General features: G+C 37.4%; 1 protein-coding gene across 1 annotated transcript in view; it reads right to left on the reverse strand.

Annotated features, from left to right (window-relative positions):
* The window catches only part of THSD7B (thrombospondin type 1 domain containing 7B), a 568,622-nt gene that overhangs the window by 337,891 nt on the left and 206,079 nt on the right, over window positions 1-24,652 (reverse strand). Inside the window, exons 10-11 of the mRNA XM_046018222.1 lie at window positions 14,067-14,196; window positions 9,298-9,401 (exon numbers count right to left, since the gene is read on the reverse strand). Of these exons, the coding sequence (XP_045874178.1) occupies window positions 9,298-9,401; window positions 14,067-14,196 (234 nt within the window). The remainder of the gene's footprint in view (window positions 1-9,297; window positions 9,402-14,066; window positions 14,197-24,652) is intronic.

The following is a 24,652-nucleotide window of genomic DNA, read 5'->3' on the forward strand; positions in this document are numbered from 1 at the left end:
GACTGAATTCTGGTCCTGGACAAGGGAAGTATAATCTATTACATTTACACAGTTTGCAGTAGACTTTAAAATTTATATTAACTTTCCTGAAGGGAAGACAATACTGTAACCGAGAGCCATGAGGTCAGAAGAGAAAATTATTGTTCCTAGTTAAGCAAATGATTGTATTGCTCAAATGAAAAAAAAAAAAAAAAATTACCCCCTAGCCATCCCCACCCCTGAGAACCATTTCATCAGGGACATACCAGCTAGGGAAGTGAGCAGGTGGACTTCAGAGTTATTTCATACTTTGTGTTATAGCTTCTTATGTGAAAAAATGGAGAGGCTAGTGAAGACAGTATCTCCAAAGCAAGCAGGTGACACTGTGTTACTAAAGCGTCATGCCTTAGGTTACTCACCTCCTTTAACAGTTTTTAATTTATTGCCAATTTAAAAAACTATGCATATTCTACCTGCAGCAACCATGAAAGCTCCAAAGCTAATCTTATCCTTACACATGAAAAGGAAATGAAAAATAACTCCAAGAATCATTATTCACTTACGTAAAAAAGGCAATTTTTGCTAGAAGTTTCACACTTTACTCTCTAAACCAATGCCTATGGTATTAGAAAACCCATTCTTTTGTTAAAATTGGAGGATACTGTAATTTAGAGAGCTGCCCTACACTGTCAATTTAACTTCTACATTCTACCTGATCCTCCTTGTATTTTCACACTAAAAAAAATAAATTTAGAGATGTTTTTGAAGTTCCTTAAAAATATTTATCATCAGGCATTTTTAAATCAGGTGCTAATTAATAAGATACATTAATTTTAAAAAAATGATGTCCTCCAACTGGTTATTCTGGTGTTGAAGTCAGAACTGAAGTTAGAAATCACCCCAAGAATGATTTTTAATATCAAGAATACTGGGGTTTGATTATTTTTTCCTGAGAGATGAGCAGTTATTAAAATGATATCACAAGTTACTGAAAATAGTGTTGTTCATTGCTTACATTGAAAACTTTAGTACACTGATTTGGGCTCTCAAGTGGTATCATGCCCTCCTTTCTTGAAATTACCCAGAAAGATATCACTATATGCCCTTCCCCATTTAAGAAACACATCTGTAGAAGCAGTTCCTGAGGCAGCTACAGTTACCTCCTCCCCCCTGGAAATGCTCATTTTGTTCATCTTGAATTAAACAGAAGTAATAATTCTGCTTCCCTTTCCAGCAAACTTCCTGCTTCCAAAAATGAAATAGTGTGGAGGTTCCTCAAAAAATTAAAAATAGAGCTACTGTCTCAGCAATGGCAATACTGGGTATTTACCCCAAAGATACAGATGTAGTGAAAAAAAGGGTTGTATGTACCCCAATGTCCATAGCAGCAATGTCCACGATAGCCAAACTGTGGAAAGAGCCAAGATGCTCTCAACAGACGAAAGGATAAAGAAGATATGGTCCATATACACAATGGAATATTACTTAGCCATCAGAAAGGATGAATACCCAACTTTTTGCATCAACATGAATGGGACTGGAGGAAATTATGCTGAGTGAAATAAGTCAAGCAGAGAAAGTCAATTATCATATGGTTTCACTTATTTGTGGAACATAAGGAATAGCATGGAGGACATTAGGAGAAGGGAAAAATGAAGGGGGAGAAATTGGAGTGGGAGATGAACCAAGAGAAACTATGGACTCCGGGAAACAAAAGCAGAGTTTTATAAGGGGGTAGGGGTTGGAGGATGGGTTAGCCCAGTGATGGATATTAAGGAGGGCAAGGATTGCATGGAGCGTTGGGTATTACTACACAAACAATGAATCATGGAATACTACATCAAAAACTAATGATGTACTGTATGGTGACTAACATAACACAGTAAAAAAAACAAGATAAAAATAGAAAGGACTATCTCTGTCTTTGATTATTGCTCAGTCATAGTTAAAATCTATATACTTGTCTTCTCTGAATCTACTGAAATGACTTATTTTTTTTCTTGTGATCTATGTAGATAAATATGACAGAGACTAAATGGGAGGTTAAATGGGAGAACTTAAAACGTTAAATGCCTATGACTTTCTCTGCCTAGAGAATAAAAAGGTCAGTCATCCAGAGATACTCTATTCCTCTCTTAAAATGCAAGGATTCTTGGCATTAGAAAGAAGAGAATGACTAGCTGATTGGCTGTTTCAACATTTTATCAACAGCCCACAATCACTTCTCTATTTCAAAGTGTATGTTTTTTGTTGTGTTTCTGTATGTTCTTCCAGATATGTTTTTCCCCCATGAAGACAACATAACTAGAGAAAAACTTTTTTTGGTCATAAATTTAGAGTATTTGGACTTATAATATGAATAATTTCTCATGGAATTGCTTATGTAGTATCTTTATTTGCCTGTTTTATATGGCTATAGAGCTTATATTTATATAGTCCTGCAAAAATTACAAAAATCAATTTTTAAAGATTTAATCCAATGTTAAAGGCCTTTGGGAAGTAAGTTTCCTCAAAAAGTTAAAAATAAAACTACCTTATGATCCAGCAATTGTAATACTAGGCATTTACCCAAAGAATACAAAAATACTAATTCAATTAGTATTGAATGCACCCCAATATTTATAGCAGCATTATCTATAATAACCAAATTTGGAAACTGCCCAAATGTCCATTGACTAATGAATGGATAAAGAAGATGTGGTATCTATATATACAGTGGAATATTACCCAGCCATCAAAAAGAACAAAATCTTGCCATTTGCAACAACGTGGATGAGGCAAGAGAATACAATGCTAAGTGGAATAAGAGAAAGACAAATATCATAAGATTTCACTTATATGTGGTACTTAAGAAACAAAATAAATGAGCAAAGGCAAAAGAGACAGAGAGAAGAGAGAGGGAGGCAAACCAAGAAACAGACACTTAACTCTAAGGAGCACACCGATGGTTACCAGAGGGGAGGTGGGCGGGGAAAATGGATGGAATAGATGATGGAAATTAAGGAGACACGTGTCCTTGTCTTGACGAGCACTGGGTGATGAATGGATCATTGTATCATATACCCGAAGCTAATATTACACTGTATGTTAACTAGCTACAATTTAAATAAAAATTTAATAAAAAAAGAAGTAATACGTGAAATAAAGCATGGTTTGTTAAAATGGCAGACAATACAAATATATATTTCATACAAATTTTCATTTTTGAATACCAGGTGTTATTGCTTGATTATTAAGGGCTTTAGATTATTTTTTCTTTAGCTTCTTCCTATTTCTAACCTTCTCTCTTTTTAAGAGTAAACATAAATCAAAACTCATCTTGATAGTGGATTATTTTGCCTTTTTTTTTTTTTTTTTCTGGAAGAGACCTTTTTAAAGAGATCCCTTGGATGCAAAGCAAACACAGGTTCCATCAAAACTATTGTATAAGACTTGGCCTCTCACAGGGACAAAAAACAATTAAGGAAGAATAAAAAATCTGACAGAGTTCTGCCTCTGTTGGTCCACATACACCCTTCTCAGTGAAAACAAACCAAAAAAGAATATAGCTACATAGTGGAACTCAAGGATATCCTAGACAGGACAATCTCAGTCTCCAATACCTACTCTGCATCTGGTAGAGAGCTGTCTATATCCAGGCCCTGTCTGTGAAAGAGTATACTCACAAGCTTACCAATACGAAGAAAGTAACATCCAAAAGAAATACACTGGCAAGTCCATTAGCCAGTTTGAAAATAATCACTGTGAATAGCATTATAAAAATTAGACCATATCAGTCCCCAAACAAATTCAGTCCCTTCTAGGAATGGCAGCACCTTTAACTTTTTCTTTTATAGTGTGAACTTTGTATCCTTTTAAGGGCAGTTTCATCAAAAAGAATGTTAGAATACGAAAGTGTATTCCTCTTATGTTTTCATTTGCCATTAAAGCTGAGTAACCATGCCTTCTTTATTCTGATTAAGTACAGGGAGCTGGGCAGAGAGAATCCATGGCTCTCCCTAAAGTATGGGACAGCTAGGACATTGGAACCCCAGATTCGCATTTCCTTGGAGATGGTATAGACATTTAGTTCCAGCTGGAATTCTACATGCCCTTCTATTTTCCTTCCTTTCTTCTTTTTTTATTACAAGAGTATTATATAAATGTATTCTTACTGCAAATCGATTAACAGATCACCAAACCAATATAAACAGTGAGATAAAACAAGGAGTACCTCTGTTTTGAGCAGTATAATGGCTTAAAAATCATAAAAGACCTTATAAATGAAAAAAAAAAAAACCCACACTGGAAAAAACATGTATTTTCTGAATGTATTGCTGGGCTGGCTCCAAATCAAATAATCCATAAAGCACAAAACAAAGTAAAAGCTTGGGATGCAAGGTAAGCAAGCCAGACAACTTTCATCTTGAGAGCTTCTTCCAAATCTTGGAGGCTCCAGTTTCCTTTGTCATGTGTTCAAGTTCTACTATAAGAATCTCATAAAAGGACCCACACCAAAAATGACAAGACAAAAGCCAGTCCTCCATGTAGGGGTGAAGTAGAGATAAACATGCAAAGCAAAATGCCTTGGCAAGGCCACCTGCATATCAAACACTGAACACTGGATGGTGAGGGGAGGGAAAATCTCTTGTGAGAATTTATAACCCCAAGCTGGCCTTTCCATGATTTTATGGTCTAAATTCATGTTCCCTCTGTGATTCAAAAACTCCTCAAAGAGAAATTTAAATTTAAAGTGTTTTTAGATTGATAGGGCATCCATGGAACTGAAAAGTATAAAAGCCACCTGGCTAGCATGCTAAAGCAGGTGAAAGAAGAGAACTAAGTGTCTCCTAATTCCTTACTTGGGCTTTCTTTTGATCCTCCTGATTTGAGAGTAGGCCTCCACTCTCCTCTGCCCGTTGTCCTTCTGGTTTTATATCCCCCGAGAATGAGCCTCTAGGCTCCCACAAGAATAGGGAAAGGGATACACTGCTCACTGTTCTTTAATCAGACTTCCAAAAGCCCCTGTTTTCTCCCACCCTTAAGACACACACACACACACACACAAGCATGCACACACAGACACAAACACATACTTGCCTATTTCCTTCTGCAGAATGTGGTAACTTTCTGGAGTTCTCCAAGACAAATCACTTCATTTCCCTTCAGCCCCCACACCTTCACCCCTGCCAACACTTTAGCATAATCTTGGTCTGCAAAGTCCTTTCCTGTATCTCCACTCACTTTCTAAACCGTATATTGTGGCTGAGGTTACAGACAGCCCCTCATTTCCTTGAAGGTGAGTTTAACTTGTGCTTCTTGTTCTCTGGAGCAATTTTACAAACGATATCTCACTGGACATTATTTTTTTCTTATTGTTTCACATCTTCCTTGCTGGTTTTGAAGTAATCTCCGGAGAAAAGATGGAGTACAAATGTCTTTACTTCACTATCTTGAAACTGGAGACTACTTTAAAAGTACAAATTTCCCAACAGATAAACACTACAAATTCTCTAATATTGGTGTCTAATTTAGAGAAAACTCAAGGAGATACCTTGTCTAATCTAAGGGACTATGCCATCTCCAGCTAGAATCTGTTTAACTTGAAATCTAAAGTAGAATTATTCTAAGACAGATAATTTGCCATTTATGTGACAAGATTCCACATAATTTAGGAGCAACATCTCCTCAGAAATTACGAAATGGTTTTGCAGTGAAAACAAACCATTATGATATGCTAGTATCAAACTCTCAAAGTCTAAGCCACCATTTGGAGTTAACCTGTACGCCACACAAAAGTGCCATTTTTAAAGAACTTCATTCCTAGAAATACTGCTGATCTAGATATATTATAACAATTTTCCAGTAGAAAGTAGTCAAGGTCTTATAATGACAAGATCGTATTATTACAATAATTTTCTGATATAGACAAGTAAAATGTTTTAAGGAGGTGGTCCTTTCCCTTAATTTACGCACTCTCTAGCCTCATAGATGTCCTGAATGAAATTAACTTGCCACTCACATTCACATCTATGAGTCTTCTGAAAGGGACATCATTTCTAAAGCATAACTATTATAAAACTGAAATGACCCAAAATTCCTATGCTACAGCCCTAACCTCACATATCGCTGTATCTGAAGATAATAAAGACCACCAGAAATAGTTTGCTCTTGGGTGGCAAGGCCAGCAACACACTTTTACTCTCCTACCTCAGGGGTACATTGACTCTCCAGCCCTATTTCATAATTTAGTTCTGTGGGGACCTTGATTGTCTTTTCCTTCAATCAGATAGCATACTAGTGCATTACCTGAATGACATTATTCTGAATGGATAGTAAGCAAGGTGTAGCCACTACTTCAGATATTTTGGTAAAAGGGTAAGAAATAAATCTGAAAAAAGTCAGGGACTTCTACCCCAGGGAAATTTCCAGAGCTTCACTGGTGTGGGGCATGTGAAGATATCGCTTCTATTGATAAAGAATAAGTTTTTGCACTAGGCACAACACCTAGTGGGTCTCTTTGGATTTTGGAGGCAACGTATTCCTTATTCAAGTGTGTTAGTCCAGCCTATTTACCAAGAGACTCAAAAAGATGCTAGTTTTATGCAGGCCCAAGAATGAGAAAAATCTCTATAGTAGTCCAGGCCTTGTGCACACTGTTCTCCCACTTGGGCCGTATGATCCTGCAGATCCAATGCTACTCAAGCATCAGTAGCAGACAGGAGCTCTGTCTGCAGCCTTTAGAGGCTTCTATAAGTGAATTGCAGGACAGGTCCTCAGGATTTGGGAGCCAAGCCCTGCCACCCTCTGCAGATAACTATTCTCCTTTACAAAACACCTTCTGGTCTGATACTGTGTCTTGGTAGAGAATGAAGGCTTAATCACGGGCACCAAATTAGCATACAACACAGGCTCCTTCACGAACCAGGTATTACCTAATAAACCAAGCCACAATGTAAGGCATCATCAAATGGACGCAGTATATAGGCAATTCAGCCCACACAGGTCCTGAAGGCATAAGTAAGTTACATGAGCAAATGGGCAAATGTCCATGGTCCCCACTTCTGCTAAGGTATCTGCTCTCTCCCAGCCTATACCTATGGCCTCAAGGAGAGTTCCCCACAATCTGCTGACAGAAGAAGAGAAGAATCTAGCCTAGTTTACAGGTGGTTCTGTACAATATCTAGGCAAAACCCCCAAATGTACAGCTATAGCACTACTGCCCCTTCCTGAGATACCCCTGAAAGGGAGAGGTAAAGAGAAATCTTCCCAGTGGATAGAATGTAAAGCAATGTACCTCATTGTTCACTTTGCTTGGAAGGAGAAATGGCCAGATATGTGATTACATACAGATTCATGGACTGTGGCCAATGGTTTTGTTCTATGGCCAAGGTCTTGGAAGGACCGTGATTGGAAAGTTGGTAACAAGCAAATCTGGGGAAGAGTTATATAGATAGACCTTACTGCATGGGGAAAAATGTGAACATATTTGAGTCCCATGTGAATGTTTCCCAAAGGGTGACTTCAGCAGAGAAATATATTAACAGTCAAATGGAATAGTATGGAGACTATTCACCTCAGTTATCCCTCTTTCTCCAGTGACTCCTGCCATCATCAAATGGGTTCGTGAACAAAGTATCCATGGTAGCAGGAATAGAAGGCATTCTCAGGCTCAGCAATATGATCTTCCACTCACTAATGTCAACCTGGCTACAGCCATCACTGAGTGCCCAATACGCCAGCAGCAGGTAGCAACACTAAGTCCCTAATATGGCCCCACTCTCTAGAGTGACAAGCTGGCTACATGGGGGGGTACGTTGATTACACTGGACCACTTCCATCATAGAAGGGGCAGTGCTTTGTTCTTACTGATATGGAAATTTATCCTGGATATGGACTTGTCTTCCCTGTGAATAATACTTCTGCCCAAACTATTATGCATGGACTTACAGAATGCCTTGTTTATAGTTCTGATCAAGAAACTCACTTCACAGCAAACAAAATATTGCAATGGGTCCATTCTCATGGAATTCATTAATCTTACCATGTCCCCAACAATCCTGAAGCAGCTGGCCTGACAGAGTGGTGGAAAGGTCTTTTGCAGACTCAATTACAATTCCAGTCAGATAGCAATACCTTGCAGGGCTGAGATAAGGTTTTACAGAAGGCTGTATATGCTCTGAATCAGCACCTGATTTGGGGTACTGTTTTCCCCACAGGCAGGATTCATAGGTCCAAGAATCAAGAGGAGGGAATGAAGAGAAGTGGCATAACTCACTATAACCTCTGTTGACTCACTAGTAAAATGTTTGCTTCTTGTCTCCTGTGATCTTATGTTTTGTTGCCCTATAGGTCTTTGTTCCAAAGGAAGCAATGCTTCCACCAGAAGACACAATAAGATTCCATTGACATGGATGTTAAGACTGCCACCTGGCCATGGGGGACTTCTCTGTCATGGGGGACAGCTCTGAATCAACAGATACAGCAGGGAGTTATTGTGCTGCTGGCTTGACTGATCCCGACCAATACATTAGCTTTTGCAACAGGAAGAGACACTTCATTCTAAACAAAGATTTTAGAAAAAATTATAAAGCCATTTTAATGCAGTTGGTTCCACAGGGTCTGATTTTGCTACATATATCCCTTTAGCAACAAAGTGATTAGATTTTAAGAATAAAGCCCTTCTTATCAAGCCTCATTTGATTGGTACCTGGATTATGAATGAAACAGGAAACTGAGCAGTCTGATGAGGCTCTGAGCGCTTTTCAGAGATTGCAATACATCACACCTTGGCATTGATGTTAAAAGCACTTCTACTTTGATCCAGAAGACTACTTGCAATGTCTTCCAGGAATTTAAATCGTTCCTTTCTATGCATATTATATAGAACACATAGTAACTATATATGTAACAATTATATTTAAGTCATGATTATTAAGATTAGTCCATTCATTCAATTATCCTTAAAATTCATTTAACAAAGATTAAATTAGCACCTAAAAAGTGCAATGACTACTGTTGGGTCTAATCATAGACATATTTTTCATTCCTTGGATTATGTCTAACATGTGTTTGGAACACAAGCACTAAGATATGCAAATGACTGAGAACAGATATCTGCTTCCATTGCACTAGTCCTCAGATACACTAGCTTGTTATGATTAAAAGATGGTATAATATCAACATTACCTAATGCCAAACTTAAACTCAAATACTGATAAATATAAATAATTCAGTCCAATAATATCATAATTATTCAAATGTAAATTAAGCAATAGTTTATAAGAATAACATAATTTACATTACATCCTAACAGAAAAACTTTTAAAATTCCCTTACCTCTTGTTTGTACCCCCTTTCCACAGGCTTCACTGGTGCCCATTATCCCCTGCCTGACAGACTCTGGCACCAATATACAAGGGCTCCATTTCTGTGGCTTCCATCTGTGAATACAAAGAAGAGCAGACTAAAAATTTCACCATAACAAACATTCAAAAAAAATATACAAAATGAACGAATTTGAAATCCCCAAATCACAAAAACAGTAATTCAATAAAATCTGATTTAAAATCAATGTCATAAAATGGAGCAATAGGGAAGAAAATAGCCCACTCTACCCTAGATTCATGGTGAATGCAGTATTTCCATTTTTAAAAAATGTGAACATGTACCAGGTGGTGGGTAATAGGGAGGGCACGTACTGCATGGAGCACTGGGTGTGATGCCAAAACAATGAACACTGTTATGCTGTAAATAAACAAATAAAAGAAAAAAAAAAAAAAAAGAATTTGACCCAGAATAAAAAACTATTGAAGACTGTTAAAAAAAAAAAAAATGTGAACATGTTCCATATAAACTGTAGTCCATAGGGCAAGGCGGCAGTAAAAATCCTTAAAAGCACAGATCAATCAAGAAGTTTTACCCACCATATTATCTAAAATTACTAAAAAAAAAAAAAAAAAAAGGGAAGAAGACTAATGAGAAGAGGAGCAGGAGGAAGAAGAGGAGGAAAGGAAAAAGAGAGAGAGAGAGAGAAATCCCTATGTCCCATTGGAGCCGGTGAGAATCAAGGCTTGAACATCTGAAAATTTGGGGTGAAAACCTTCACAACTGATCTTCTACTTTAGAGGTTTTTATAAGGTGGTGTCTAAGATTTTAAAGTGACTCAGATATCTCAATAAGTCATAAAGTAAAAGGGAGATGGGGGGGTCACAGGGACCTATCTTTTTTTTTTTTTTTTTTTTTTTCTCATTTTATTTATTTTTTCAGCGTAACAGTATTCATTCTTTTTGCACAACACCCAGTGCTCCATGCAAAACGTGCCCTCCCCATTACCCACCACCTGTTCCCCCAACCTCCCACCCCTGACCCTTCAAAACCCTCAGGTTGCCCCAACCTCCCACCCCTGACCCTTCAAAACCCTCAGGTTGTTTTTCAGAGTCCATAGTCTCTTATGGTTCGCTTCCCCTCCCCAATGTCCATAGCCCGCTCCCCCTCCCCCAATCCCACCTCCCCGCAGCAACCCCCAGTTTGTTTTGTGAGATTAAGAGTCATTTATGGTTTGTCTCCCTCCCAATCCCATCTTGTGTGATAGTTCATCTCATAGAAGTGGAACGGATCCACCTTTGATGAATCATCAGTATTTCTAGTCCTCAAAGGAAATATTCACTGCAGAGGCCTTGTGGTTTCTCACTGTTTTCCTTTCTCAGGTAAACAAAATTTTCTATTTTTATGATCCACAAGACAAACTGAATTATATCCTTAAACTTGTCTTCAGAATGTACCAGAGGGGCACCTGGGTGGCTCAGTGGATTAAGTCTCTGCCTTCAGCTCAGGTCATGGTCTCAGGGTCCTGGGATCGAGCTCGATACGGGGTGAGCAGGGAGCCTGCTTCCCCCTCTCTCTCTAACTGCCTCTCTGCCTATTTGTGATCTCTCTCTCTGTCAAATAAATAAATACAATCCTTATTTAAAGAAAAAAAAAAAAGAATGTACCAGAAAACTCAAACCTTAAGAGTAACCACAGATTCTGCTCCTTCCTTAGTATATTTTCACACTTTTCATATGAGCCAATACCACTAATAAGAGATGCTACTTCAAAAAATGAAACAGAAACAAGAAGCAAAACTATTATTGGCCAGTTTTGAAGATGAAATAATTGATAGATAAAGATCTCTAGGATTTTTCATCTTGTAAAACTAGTCAACAATAATACATATATATTACATACATATGTACATATGTAATATATATGTAATATTGTTGACCAGTTTTATATGTAATACATATATTATATATATAATACATATTATATATATATATATATATATATATATATATAAAATATAATATAATCATTGACCTCACTCAAGTGGTATTCATACTAGGAATAGTTGAGGAATTGAGAAATCAAGAAATACCTAAACCAAAAAGCACCATTTAAAGAACCCCTTAATTTTAAATAATTGTAAATTTACTTTGCACATGCATAGATTCATTTAGTATAATTCCAAAACACAGAAACTGAAATGGGAAGGGGTTTTAGTCCAATTTTTCAATAGGATGTAGCATTCATTCAGATCCCTTCAGTTTACCGAGGCTTTCTAAATCGAAATGAGACCATGGAGTTCAGTCTAGTTTGGTGTGCTGCATAAAGTGAAATAGAAGGAATTTCAGGACTCTCAATAAACTCGGTTTGGGAATGAGAAACTTGGGTTCAGAGAGGTTAAGTTAAATGTCTGAGATTGCACAACTCAGAGGCCAGTTGTCCCTCCTAAAACCCTGGATTTTCAGCTACAGACCCTTGACCCCATGGTCAATTCTCTGTAAGGCTACATTACCATGCTGCCTTCCTTTTTGGTTATTAACTTAATGTGTTGGGAGATGCTCAAATTCACAGAAAAATTTCTACAGACATTTTGATTCTGTTATAACTTGGTAAGCCTGTGATTATGTCACCTTAATGGAGTCAAAAATATTCAGAAGATAATGATAAAGGTCCTATATTAGCTTGCCTCCCTAACATACCAATGAGAAGGTATGCAAAAACTAAATTGGAACGATGTTGTTCAAAATTCAAGGCTGCTTTACTGAGGAACAGAGAATCATGCTGATAATGTGTATACATACTAAACTAGGCATCACGAGAAATGATAACAAGGATCCAATCCAGACATAGCAAAACTAGTTTCTGGGGAAAATGGCAGGAGGTCAATGATGGAAACAAGTTCAAACGTGAGTGGCTAAAATGAAATGCAACCAGAGTGAAGAGAGTAGACAGTAGAAAGGAAAAATCTCACTAATAACATCTAGGATTTTCTCTGATTATAATAGCCTTGGGTCCATAAAAATACCTAATAACATTTGATTTGGTTAATTTTTTCAATTGGCTACTTTTCCCAAGAGCTCTTTTGGTGGGCTCAGAAGTTTCAATATTTATATATGGTAGAAAGGGATGAATATTGACAGTGTTTCCAGAGCAGCCCTGTGGTTAATGAAAGAAAACTGGTAGTCTGGGCATTCTCCCATTATTTATTCACATCTTCCTTAAACTGGCCATTAGACAGAAACAATGAGAATAAAGGATTATAGAATTGATAGTAATGCAGACTCTTCAATGACACTCTAACATTATCTAATGTGAGGAGTCTTCTTTAAAAAATAAAGAGAAAGGGGCACCTGGGTGGCTCAGTGGGTTAAAGCCTCTGCCTTTGGCTCGGTCATGATCCCAGGGTCCTGGGATCGAGCCCCGAGTCCGGCTCTCTGCTCAGCAGGGAGCCTGCTTCCTCCTCTCTCTCTCTGCCTGCCTCTCTGCCTACTTGTAATCTCTATCTGTTAAATAAAATAAATAAAATCTTTAAAAAAAAATAGAGAGAGAGAAAAAAGGAAAAAAAAATAACTTGTATTTTCCTGAAAATTAGCCCTTGAATTTCATAGCTTTATGATATGGTTTTTCAAATAATCAGGAGAAACACTAGACACTTTTGCACAAATCAGTAAAACTCAACAGTGAAAAAATTTATTCCAGATGTATTTTAAAGCAATGCTTCAATCCAACATTAAAAGAATGGACATTAATGACTAAACACATAAGTCTCAGGGATTGCTTATATAAATAATAATCACTAGTTCATCAAGAGGGAACATATAAGTACCATATATACTTTAAAAAAGTCATTTTCTTTTTTTTTAAATTTTATCCATAGGTTAAACTTTTTCTAAGTAAATAATTTCTTAAAATGTGTACATGACAAAATTTAAGAACCATTTTTTTTTCTGTATTTTAAAACTTTAATTCAAAATTAAAAATGGTCATAATGCTGATATATAGCAATAGATATTATGTGTTTTATGTTTTTTTTTTGTTTGTTTTTTTTTTCTCATTTTATTTTTTTCAGCGTAACAGTATTCATTCTTTTTGCACAACACCCAGTGCTCCATGCAAAACGTGCTCTCTCCATTACCCACCACCTGTTCCCCCAACCTCCCACCCCTGACCCTTCAAAACCCTCAGGTTGCCCCAACCTCCCACCCCTGACCCTTCAAAACCCTCAGGTTGTTTTTCAGAGTCCATAGTCTCTTATGGTTCGCTTCCCCTCCCCAATGTCCATAGCCCGCTCCCCCTCCCCCAATCCCACCTCCCCGCAGCAACCCCCAGTTTGTTTTGTGAGATTAAGAGTCATTTATGGGAGGGAGAAGAACCATTTTTTTAATAAAAGTAAATAACTACTTTAAAAGTACGTATTTATTCTTAGTTCTTAATTAAAAGCTTTAGGATAAAAACAATAGAATGAGGTAACTTATGTGTGTGTTTGTTTTCCAGGTAAAGACTTTATCCTAAATCTCTTTGGATCCTAATCCTTAAAATTGATTGCCTGGGTGGCAGAACTCTAGCAGCTCACTTAAAATCAAAACATGTTTGTTTCTTTTTTTCTGTTAAATGACTTTCATATTCTTTACTCCTTTGAATGTATTCAAAAGAGGAGAAAATGTTGAGCTATTAAAGATAAACATTATCTTATTTCTCACTAAAAATCATAAACTATATAAAGAAAATAGGTCAGGATTTATACTAAAATCTAATGATTATTTTAAAAGGTAACTAATTACCGATATATAGGACACAATGAAATATCTTCACACTCTCGCTCTTCAAATAAGGTATCTGGGCATTCTTGGCCTCCATTGGCTGCTTCCTGGATGATAATCCTGTATCGAGACTGTTTTACTGTGGCATTTCCTGAAGTAAAGGAAAAATAAAATTGTAGTGCCATTCTATGAGGATGCACAGAAAAATTTAGGGTTAGTCACAGAAGAGAAGGGAGGGAGGGAGGGAGGGAGAGAAGAAGAGAAGGAGGGGGGAAGGAGGGAGGGAGGAAGTAGGGAGGTAAGTAAGAATACGTGGTAAGACTACTTAGGAAATGAAAATAACAAGCAATAACCAGGGGTTAATACTTCATATTATACTCAATCTTACTCCTATGATATAGATAGTTAATCCTAAATAATGCGATTTCAAATCTATTTGATCTCATATGCAAAGACCATTTTCCAACTGTATTACTATGCTTTAAATTCATCAGAATTTATATTACCTATGGTGTAAGAGTTACATGGCATAACCTAAGGAACCTAAGAAACCCTCTTTGATCTCAAAACAATAGCTCAAGGGCCTCGTTTTACTATGAGCAATTCATTCCCTCCAGCAAGGCACTTCCCTCTGTGGGTGACTTTACAATGTAAACACTCATTAAAATTAATACATTAGTAATTTACTTATTTATGGATATTGGTTTCTTATATTTCTTATTCCTCATAACCTCACACAATATGTATATAATTGGAACTTAGGGAAAAGGCACTAAAACTGTGACAGAACAAAATATTATCTACTTTCTGGTTTGGCTGAATAGGAGAAGTATTAATAGGCATCTCAGTAAAGGCAGCCCATGTTTACTTTAACGTGCTGGGGCACTCATCTCATAATCTTCAGATTCCTCTTGAATCAATAACAACAATAAAAATCAATTATATTACAGTGGCTAGCAACTATTTCAATTACCATATGCAAAATTTGCGCTAGATAAAAAGATACAAATTCTTGAACTTACAATTAAAAAGAAAGAAAAGGAGGCAGATAGAGATACAAGTGTAAGACATCAGTAGAGTGAGAAGAATCAACAGTGTGCAGTGTTACGAGAGTACAGTAGAAAGAGTAATCATTCTTGTTTCTGGAAATCAGACAGCTCCTGGAGGAGGCAGATTTTATTCTAGGACTTAAAATCTTAATAGAAAAAGAAAAAAGGCTGAAGCCATTTTGGACCAAGGAAAGTCTGAGAAAAGACACTGCTGAGACATAAATGGGTGCATGGAATTCATAAAGAAAGGGAGCTGCATTCAGATGGAAATGTGTACATTTGGCTTGTGAGTGTGCACTTGTTGAGGAGGTTACAAAGAATGAAGAGAAGGGGTGGTGTAGAAGAAAATGGAATTAACTGGTAGGTTTGGAACAGATGATGGATATAACTATATTAAGAAGAAAATTTCTAGAAAGCCAGTAAACTAAGGGGAGTGTGACAACAGGGGGAAAAAAAGCTTTCATTAAAATTGTATATTCACATAGTTTTTAAAAAAAAATCTTTAGTACAGGGCGCCTGGGTGGCTCAGTGGTTTAAGCCACTGCCTTCGGCTCAGGTCATGATCTCAGGGTCCTGGGATCGAGTCCTGCATCGGGCTCTCTGCTTGGCAGGGAGCCTGCTTCCCTCTCACTCTCTGCCTGCCTCTCTGCCTACTTGTGATCTCTCTCTGTCCAATAAATAAATAAAAATCTTAAAAAAAAAAAATCTTTAGTACAAAGACTTATAGTGAAAAACAACTGACCCACGACCAAATCCCCGTCTTTCTTCTAAACACTTTGAACTCTATTTAGTTCTTCTGTGGTTATCTCCAAATCTATAAATAATAAGCTTATAGTCATTTTTTCTTGATTCATTAATTTTAGACATCATTTATTGACTTTCTGTTATAACTGACAGGAGTTTACTTTGCAACACCTTTCAATTTTTTGTAATTGTATCACGATTTTTATGGCTCTAATGGTTATTTAAAGGCTTTAAATAACCCACTTTTTTTCCAGTCCCACTCCTCATTCTTGCCCTCTAGCACACCAACCACCACTGTTCAAAAGAATCTTCATGGGTAGATGAGCTTCCTCTTCTCTTGCCATCCACATTCCTGATAAGTCATAGTTTCATGTGCTGCATCATCACTTTTTCTGCTCTTTAGTCTTGTCTACTAAGTTTTTTGTTAATGAGTTTAGAGCTCTCATCCACTGATGGTCCTCTCTATTTTTTTAACAAGAAATTAGGGCTTTTATAATTCATTTCTATTATTTTAATGAGATTATGGAAAGAAGAGGAAACCAACATATTTATACACTTCATGATCTTGACTAAGTTAAGCATAGGATCTTTTCCAACTACTTACAGACCTATTCCCTTCCTTTTTTTTCCTTCCCCATATTTAATCTGCTGTCTAGCAAGGGAACTAATCATAGGAGTGCATCAGTGACTCCCTTGTCCATTGGCTTTTGGTCGGGTTTGGCCAACAGAGGGATGGGGCACACAATATAAGGAGAAAAGATGATAAGAAAAGAGAAAGATAAGGGAATTTATTCCACCAGATTTCATCTTCTGGATTACCTCAGTTTGTTCTCTACCCAAACCAAAACCCATGGTTTCTATGGAATGGCCCTCTCCTCCAGCTACAGTTCTACTAATTGTTCCTACCGCTATCAAATTTCAGGCTCCTAAATGTCACTAGTCCAGGTATTGAACCATCACCTGTGAGCTTAAGCAACCCTTCCCAGTCTTTTGGAAATAACCCCTTCATTAAATTTTTCCCAATTGCCCCATTTGAGTGGGCCACCTGTTTCCTGCGAGGACATGCTAATAAAATCAGAGACATGTTACTATATGACAGGGAAGAATGTTATATTTTGCCCTGTTCTAAAAGTACCTAAGGTCCGGTGAGGAGTATAAAATAGAAGGTTAAAGAAAGGGGGGAAAAGTGTAATTAAAATAGTTCTGGTAAAAAGCTGAGAATTTTCCCCTTTAAGTTCAGGAAGAAGAGAAAAATGGCCACTCTTCCCACTTTAATTCAACATAGTATTAGAAGTCTTAGTCACAGAAATTAGACAAGATAAAGAAATAAGAGCATACAAATTGGAAAGGAAGAAGTAAAACTGCCACTATTTGCAGATGACATGATACTACATCTAGAAAACCCTAAAGATCCCATCAAAAAAGCTATTAGAACTAATAAATGAATTCAGTAAAGTTGCAGGATACAAAATTAATATGTAGCAATTGTTCGTATTTCTATACACTAACAATCAGCTATCAGAAAAAAAAAAAGCTAAGAAAATAATCCCATTTACAATTGCATCAAAAATAATAAAACACCTAGGAATAAGTTAAGCCAAGGAGGTAGAAGGCATGTACTCTCAAAACTTCAAGAACTGGGGTTGCTGGGTGGTTCAGTGGGTTAAGCCTCTGCCTTCAGCTCAGGTCATGATCTCAGGGTCCTGGGATGGAGCCCCAGGTCAGGCTCTCTGCTCAGTGGGGAGCCTGCTTCCCCACCCCCACCTGCCTCTCCACCTACTTGTGATCTCTCTCTCTCTCTCTGTCAAATAAATAAATAAAATCTAAAAACAAAACAAAACAAAACTTCAAGACACTGATGAAAGAACCTGAAGAAGAAAAAAAGAAATGGAAAGATATACCATGCTCATGGATTGGAAGAATTAATATTATTAAAATTTCCATACTACCCAAAGCAATCTATAGATTCAGTGCAATCCCCATCAAAATACCAGTGTTATTTTTCACAAGTATAAGAAATCCTAAAATTTGTATAAAACCCCAATTTTCTATAGAACCACAAACAGAAATCCCAAATAGTCAAAGCACTCCTGAGAAAAAACAACAAAGTAGAGGAAGCAATCAGACTTTCTGATTTCAAAGTATACTACAAAGCTACAATAACCAAAACATTATGGTATGGGCACAAAGATAGACATACAGATCAATGATTTAGAATAGAAATAAAATAGAAACAGAAATAAAACCACACATGTATGGTCAATTAACCTATGGCAAAACAGACAAGAATATACCATGAGGAAAAGACAGTCTCTTCAATGAATGGTGTCTGCACAGCTACATGCAAAAGAATGAAACTGGACCAATATCTCATACCATACACAAAAATAAATCAAAATTGGATTAATGACTTGAATCTAACATCTGAAACCATAAAACTTCTAGAAGAAAAGATAGGCAGTAAGCCCTGTGACATTGGTCTTAGCAATACTTTGTGGACCAGTCTGTCAGGCATGAGCAACAACAACTAAAATAAACAATTATATTTATTATATCAAACTAAAAAATCCTTTTGCACAGCAAAGAAAACAAACAACAAAACAAAAAGACAAACTACTGAATGAGAGAAGATATTTGCAAATTATATATCTGATAAGAGGTTAATATCCAAAATATATAATGAACTCAGGTGACTTCATATCAAAAAAAAAAAAACAAGTGAAACATGAGCAGTGGACTTAAATAGATATTTCCAAATAAGATGTACAGGTGGCCAACAGACACATGGAATGACGTTTAACATCACTAATCACCAGGGAAATGCAAATCAAAACCACAATGAAATATTACCTCACCCTGTCAAATTGGCTGTTCTCAAAAACACAAAAAATAACAAGTGCTGGTGAGAATGTGGAGAAAAGGGAACCCTTGTGCACTGCTGGGAATGAAAACAGCATGCAGGGTTCTCAAAAAATTAAATATAGAACTACCATACCACTCAGCAATTTCACCTCAGGTTATTTATCTGAAAAAAAAAATGAAACTATCAATTCAAAGAGATCTATGTGTATCCCTATGTTCACTGAAGCATTATTTAGGGTAGCCAAGATACAAAAGCAATCTAAGTGTTTACCAGTAGATGAATGGATAAAGAAAATGTGCTATATATACACAATAGAATATTATTCAGCCAGAAAAAAGGAATAAGATCTTGCCATTTGCAACAACTTGGAAGGAACTAGAGGACATTATGCTAAATGAAAGTCAGACAGAGAAACAAGAATCATATCATTTCACTTATACATAGGATCTAAAAAACAAACAAACAAACAAAATATAGAAACGGACTTGTAGCTATAAGAAACAAACGGTTGGTTACCAAAGGGGGCAGAGATGGGGGGGTAGAAAAGAGAAAGGGGATTACAAGGTACAAACTGCCAGTTATAAAATAAATAAGTCCTGGGGATCTCCTTTTCAGCATCAGGAATATAGTCAATAATATTCTAATAACTTTTTATGGTGACAGATACTAACTACACATCATGGAAATCATTTCATAAGGCATAAAAATATTGAATCACTATAATGTATACCTAAAACTAACAGGATATCGTATGCCAATTAGACTTCAATAAAGAAAAAAAGTTCTGCATAATTACATAATGCTATCTACATTTGGGTGTGGCCAGCTTTGTAAATAATTACGCCTTTAGCAAAAAGTCTCTTCTCCCATTGCCACTTAATTCCAGTTACACTGTACTTACTGTGAAAATTATTGCTTACCCTTAGGATTTGTATTTGTGTGAGTTTTTGTGTGCGCGCGTGTGTGTGTGTGTGTGTGTGCGCATGTTGTCCAAGTGTTATGTTAGGAGACCCAGAAATAAAAGCTGAAGACAATAGGAAAAATGAAACAGATGCCTTTACCTTACTTAAGAGAGAACATAGATCAAGTCCGTCCGTTCACACTGCATGCTCATGTTTGTGTGTGCACACAAACAGTCACACACACATACACGCATAATGAACATTCCCACACAAATGTTTTCTGCTTTATGCTATAATTGCAGGTCAAGTCATTCAAAGTTTGGGGAACACAGTTGCACTGAATATCGTGCCCTACAGACATTCAGGTGGAGGGATGGATTCTATGGGCAAAACAAAATTTTAAAATAGAGGCCAGATTTTTTCAGAAAGAAAACTGATTGACACTTTACAGACATGAAGAAAAATGTGTATATTTTCAAAGAGGAAAAGAGAGATAAATGATGATCTTGACATAAGGAAACAACACCAATGTCTGTAAGATAGGTGCTAAAAATTTCTTTTTCTGTGTGATGCATTTCTTTGTCCTAAACTTTGGAAGGGTCATAGTTAGCATTCAGTTTTAAAGGGTTTTTCCACTTTCTGTGATAGGGAGAGTCAGTTATGCACAAGAGACATGATTTAGCTGGTGTCATGGAAACTTAAGGGCAGGCAACATCTGACTTGGTATGGAGCAGTCCGTAGTCTTCTCCCTCAAGCTCTACGTCAGGCCAGCCTGAAGGGAGCAGTTTTGTACCAAGGAAGGACAATAATTCCAGAAATCCAAGAAGTAATTAGCAACAGAAGAGGATGCTTCCAGTAGCACCCAGCATCAAAGTCAGAAGTCAGACAACAGAGGACGAGCAAAAGGCTGAAGCTCTCAGGAACTGGTGTCCAACAGAGCCTCCCTTTCTGCTGAATACACAACAATTGATTTCAGGGAAGTAGACAGGGAATGGAAGATAGTGGCTTTGAAGGTGGAAAATATTTGGATTTCATACATGTGTAATCCAAATCATACGTTTTCAAGAATTATCTCCTTAGTATATATCAGATCTGCTTCTGGGTATTTTGCATATACTGTCTCATTTTATTATTAAAACATTTTATGAGGTGGGGCGCCTGGGTGGCTCAGCAGGTTAAAGCCTCTGCCTTCGGCTCAGGTCATGATCCCAGGGTTCTGGGATGGAGCCCCACATCGGGCTCTCTGCTCAGCGGGGAGCCTGCTTCCTCCGCTCTCTCTGCCTGCCTCTCTGCCTACTTGCGATCTCTAACTGTCAAATAAATAAATAAAATCTTCAAAAAAAAAAAAAACATTTTATGAGGCTTGATATCACTACCACCATTTTCACTGATTTTAAAATTATCATTATTGTTCCCACTTTACAGATAAGAAAATGGAGGGTGGGAGAGAGAAATCGTTTGCCCAAAGTCACCTAGCTAGTTCTAAAGCTATTAAAACTATGCCATTAAAACTGGAACTAAACAGATATCAAAGCCCATAATCTTTCCATATGAGATTTTATGGTGAAACAAAGAGCAAGGGGCATTCCCAGGAGGAGTTCCCATCCTCACTCCTCTGTTATTCCCAAGGGATACCTCTTCTTTTTTAATTAATTCTCCAGGAGTACCCTGTTGGCAGAAGGTTTCAAGTGCCAATAATAGTGCTAGTGGGGCTTGGTGAGTGATGTTTCCAATCTCATTAGGATCTATGAAAAAATAACAATAAATTAAAGTTCCTGTTTGGGTGCCTGGGTGGCTCAGTGGGTTAAGCCTCGCCTTCAGCTCAGGTTATGATCCCAGGGTCCTGGGATCGAGCCCGGCATCGGGCTCTCTGCTCAGCAGGGAGTCGGCTTCCCCCTTCTCTTGCCTGCCTCTCTGCCTACTTGTGATTTCTCTATGTGTGAAATAAATAAATAAAATTTTAAAAAAATTTAAAAAATAAAGTTCCTGTTTGCAAACATAAGTAACAGTTCAAGCATGATTATGCCTAATAAACAACTAGTCTAAATTCAATTTTGATTTATGCATATTTTATCACCACTTAGTCATCACACATAATTACACTTAAGTTAATACTTATAGTCAAAAGAAGTAACATTTAGAGAAGATGGCAGCTTAAACATCAAGAGTCATATTTAATATCAGAAATATACAAGTGAGTTATTTATTGATATAGGAAGAATATGAGATATTTATAGATTCTCTGTGAAGGTCCATACCACTCTTTTCCCAGAAAGATGGTAGCAGAGATGGAAGAAACTGGTCTGTAAGAGTAGCTCTGGGTGATTCACAGCCAGGCAAGGATGGCACTTCATAGTGAACTGAAGATCATGAGTGCTGGTCCCTAGTGTCAGGGTTCGTCAACCAAAGACTAGGGCTAAAGAATCGACCCGCTAAGCTTCCAACCGATTTGAAGTCTGAGAGTAGGTAAAGAGCAAGTGGAGCATGGTAGAGCATAGTGAGTATAAGCCCTGGCTGACAGAGAGGCACAGAGATGAGCACAGGAGGGGAGGTCTTCCAAAATCAAGTCGGTGTGTAAACTACACGTGGGATTATTGTGTATCAGCAGTATCTATTAATGCCTACTGAATATCAGCAGATATTCTGATGCCAATCTGCAGAAATCTGAAAGTAGATTTTAAAAAAATCAGTGCTCGGGCTTTCCCTTGTTTCTCAATTATCTCCATTATTAATGGGTCTAACAGATCTTAGCGACCCATTCTGCTTCATGGCGCTAATATTCTAGGTTTGTTGCCTTAAAACTCTTGATTCTCATCTGGTGCTCTTGGTCCTCCTCCCCATTTACATATCAAGTTTACCATTAAACAAACAGAACCAAAAATCTACTTGTGATTTCTCTGTAATTGATCTTGAAGCAAAAGGATGGCACCAATATTTGAAGATGCTGATCGTATAAAGAACCACACGTAAGTACTACCTGAGGTTTAGTAACAACTCAGGTGCCTACTAGATTCCACGCAAGTCCTCTAATCTCGCTAAACCTCAGCATCTTTGGCTGTAAAACAGACCAAATAAAAGGGTCTAGTTCATATTATTCCCAGGAGGATTCGACAAAATACTGCCCGTAAAGCATGTGCATATTGCCTGGTACCAGGAATCTTCTCCAACATGAGTTCATGAGAGAAGGTGAGAAGAAAGATTTAAAAATATATAGAGAGAGAGATAAGGAGAAACCCTTCAAGAGTTGAGGCTTCTTTATATTTAAAGAAAACTGTGACAAACTGATCTATTCAGTGCTGTCTCGGGCCATGTTCCAAGCATCCGGAGTAGACCATGAGTGGCTGAAAACCATCTCACATTCCTGGTAAATTAAATTACAATTGCAAGGCAATTTGTATCAACCATTTCCTCGTATCATTGAAGAGGAACAGAAAAGGTGTTCAAATACCTTGTTTGCTCAAAGAAGTCTTAGTTAATGCCAGTTATCCTGGCTTACATAAGAAGAGCTCCTCCACTCACTTTCAGAAGTGCCTCTGTTGGCATGAAAATTATATGATCACTCTGAAAAAAAGACCACTCCCCTTGCAAATACAAGAAACAAGCACATTTTGTTTCTCACTGCGGCATAGGGTTGCATTTCAAATGTATGAAAAAGGTAGATGCATTGCTGCTCTTAAAATTATCTGTTCAAACGGATCACTGGGCCTTATTTCTTGCCAGAGAATTCTGCTTCAGATAGCAGCCCGTGCATCCAAAGAAGATAGTCCTGTGCCCCAAGCACGCTTGTTCATGAATTAAATTAAAAATGAAAGGGAAAGGAAAGTATAGGGCTTACCTGAAGATAACTGACTGGAGTTATGTGATATGTGCTGTTATGATAGAAACATCATGAATGAAAGCTATATAACTAAACAGAAGTGGTATTTAATCAAAGTGAAGCATGAATATAAGGAGAAAACAACTTTCATTTGGCAAAAATTCCAAATGGTCATTAAGAAGTCTGTTTCTAAGCCAGATCTATGGACAGACAGAGATCACAGTATGATGGTAGACAGCACAAGTTTCTTCAACATTAAATCCCCTAGAAGGACCATTCTCTCTACTGACTAATTATACACAAGAGAATGACCCTCTCCAGTCTAGTCACAACCATTGGTGAGATTTCTTTTTTAGGAAAGGTACAAACCAGGATTCACCACCAGCTCAGCTGTCTCCTACTTAAATCTGGAGAAAGAGATACCGTGACTCTCAGTTCTTGGAGGGAAGAACTTCCCACATACAGTGTTGTCATTGTCGTCAAATATTTATCAGGTTTCTGCTCTATGTAGGAGACGCACCTAGGTGCTGTGCGTGGTACTGAAATGTACATACATGCATTATCAAATCTCCCCAGTGAAGCAGAAGTGAAACTTGATGGATGGATAATAATGTAGAAGTTCTCCACAGTTTTATAAGTATTCAGAAATGATAATATAGGCTTTGTATACACTATTCAAAGCCCATTGATCCACTGCACTCTTTGAGGAGAAATGGAAGGCTTAAATAGGGCACACCACAATGCCCTAGAAGAAATCTGAAGGGAGAGTTTTCATGTTTTTCTTTCCTAGTCATCTTGGTATTCCAGACAGAAAGCAAATGCATCAAGAGTAGTCTCCTCCACCCCCCAAAGTTCCCTCCCAGCCTAGACCTCCAAGTACTTCAAAATGAACACTGAGCGTATCTATATACCAATGAAATTAAACAAAATTGCAAAGCTTTTCTGCTAAACTTCCTAGGACTATTGAAAATAAACTTCAGGATATCCATACACTTCTTTCATTTTAAAATGTTGCCTGAAAAAAATGTATTCTATATTCCCAAATGTTCATAATCATCATTCACTTTGCAACAGAGGCCACATTCAATGGCTCTGGCAATGGACAGGACCTCCAGGGCTGATTTCTAATCCCAGCTCATTACTGAATTGCTATATGACCTTGGGCAACACACTTAACCTTTGAGAGCTTCAATTTTCTTGCTTATCCTATGTGGGTAATACCTCTGAGCCAA

This window comes from Meles meles, chromosome 9 (assembly GCF_922984935.1).
Source record: "Meles meles chromosome 9, mMelMel3.1 paternal haplotype, whole genome shotgun sequence".
NCBI lineage: Eukaryota > Metazoa > Chordata > Mammalia > Carnivora > Mustelidae > Meles > Meles meles.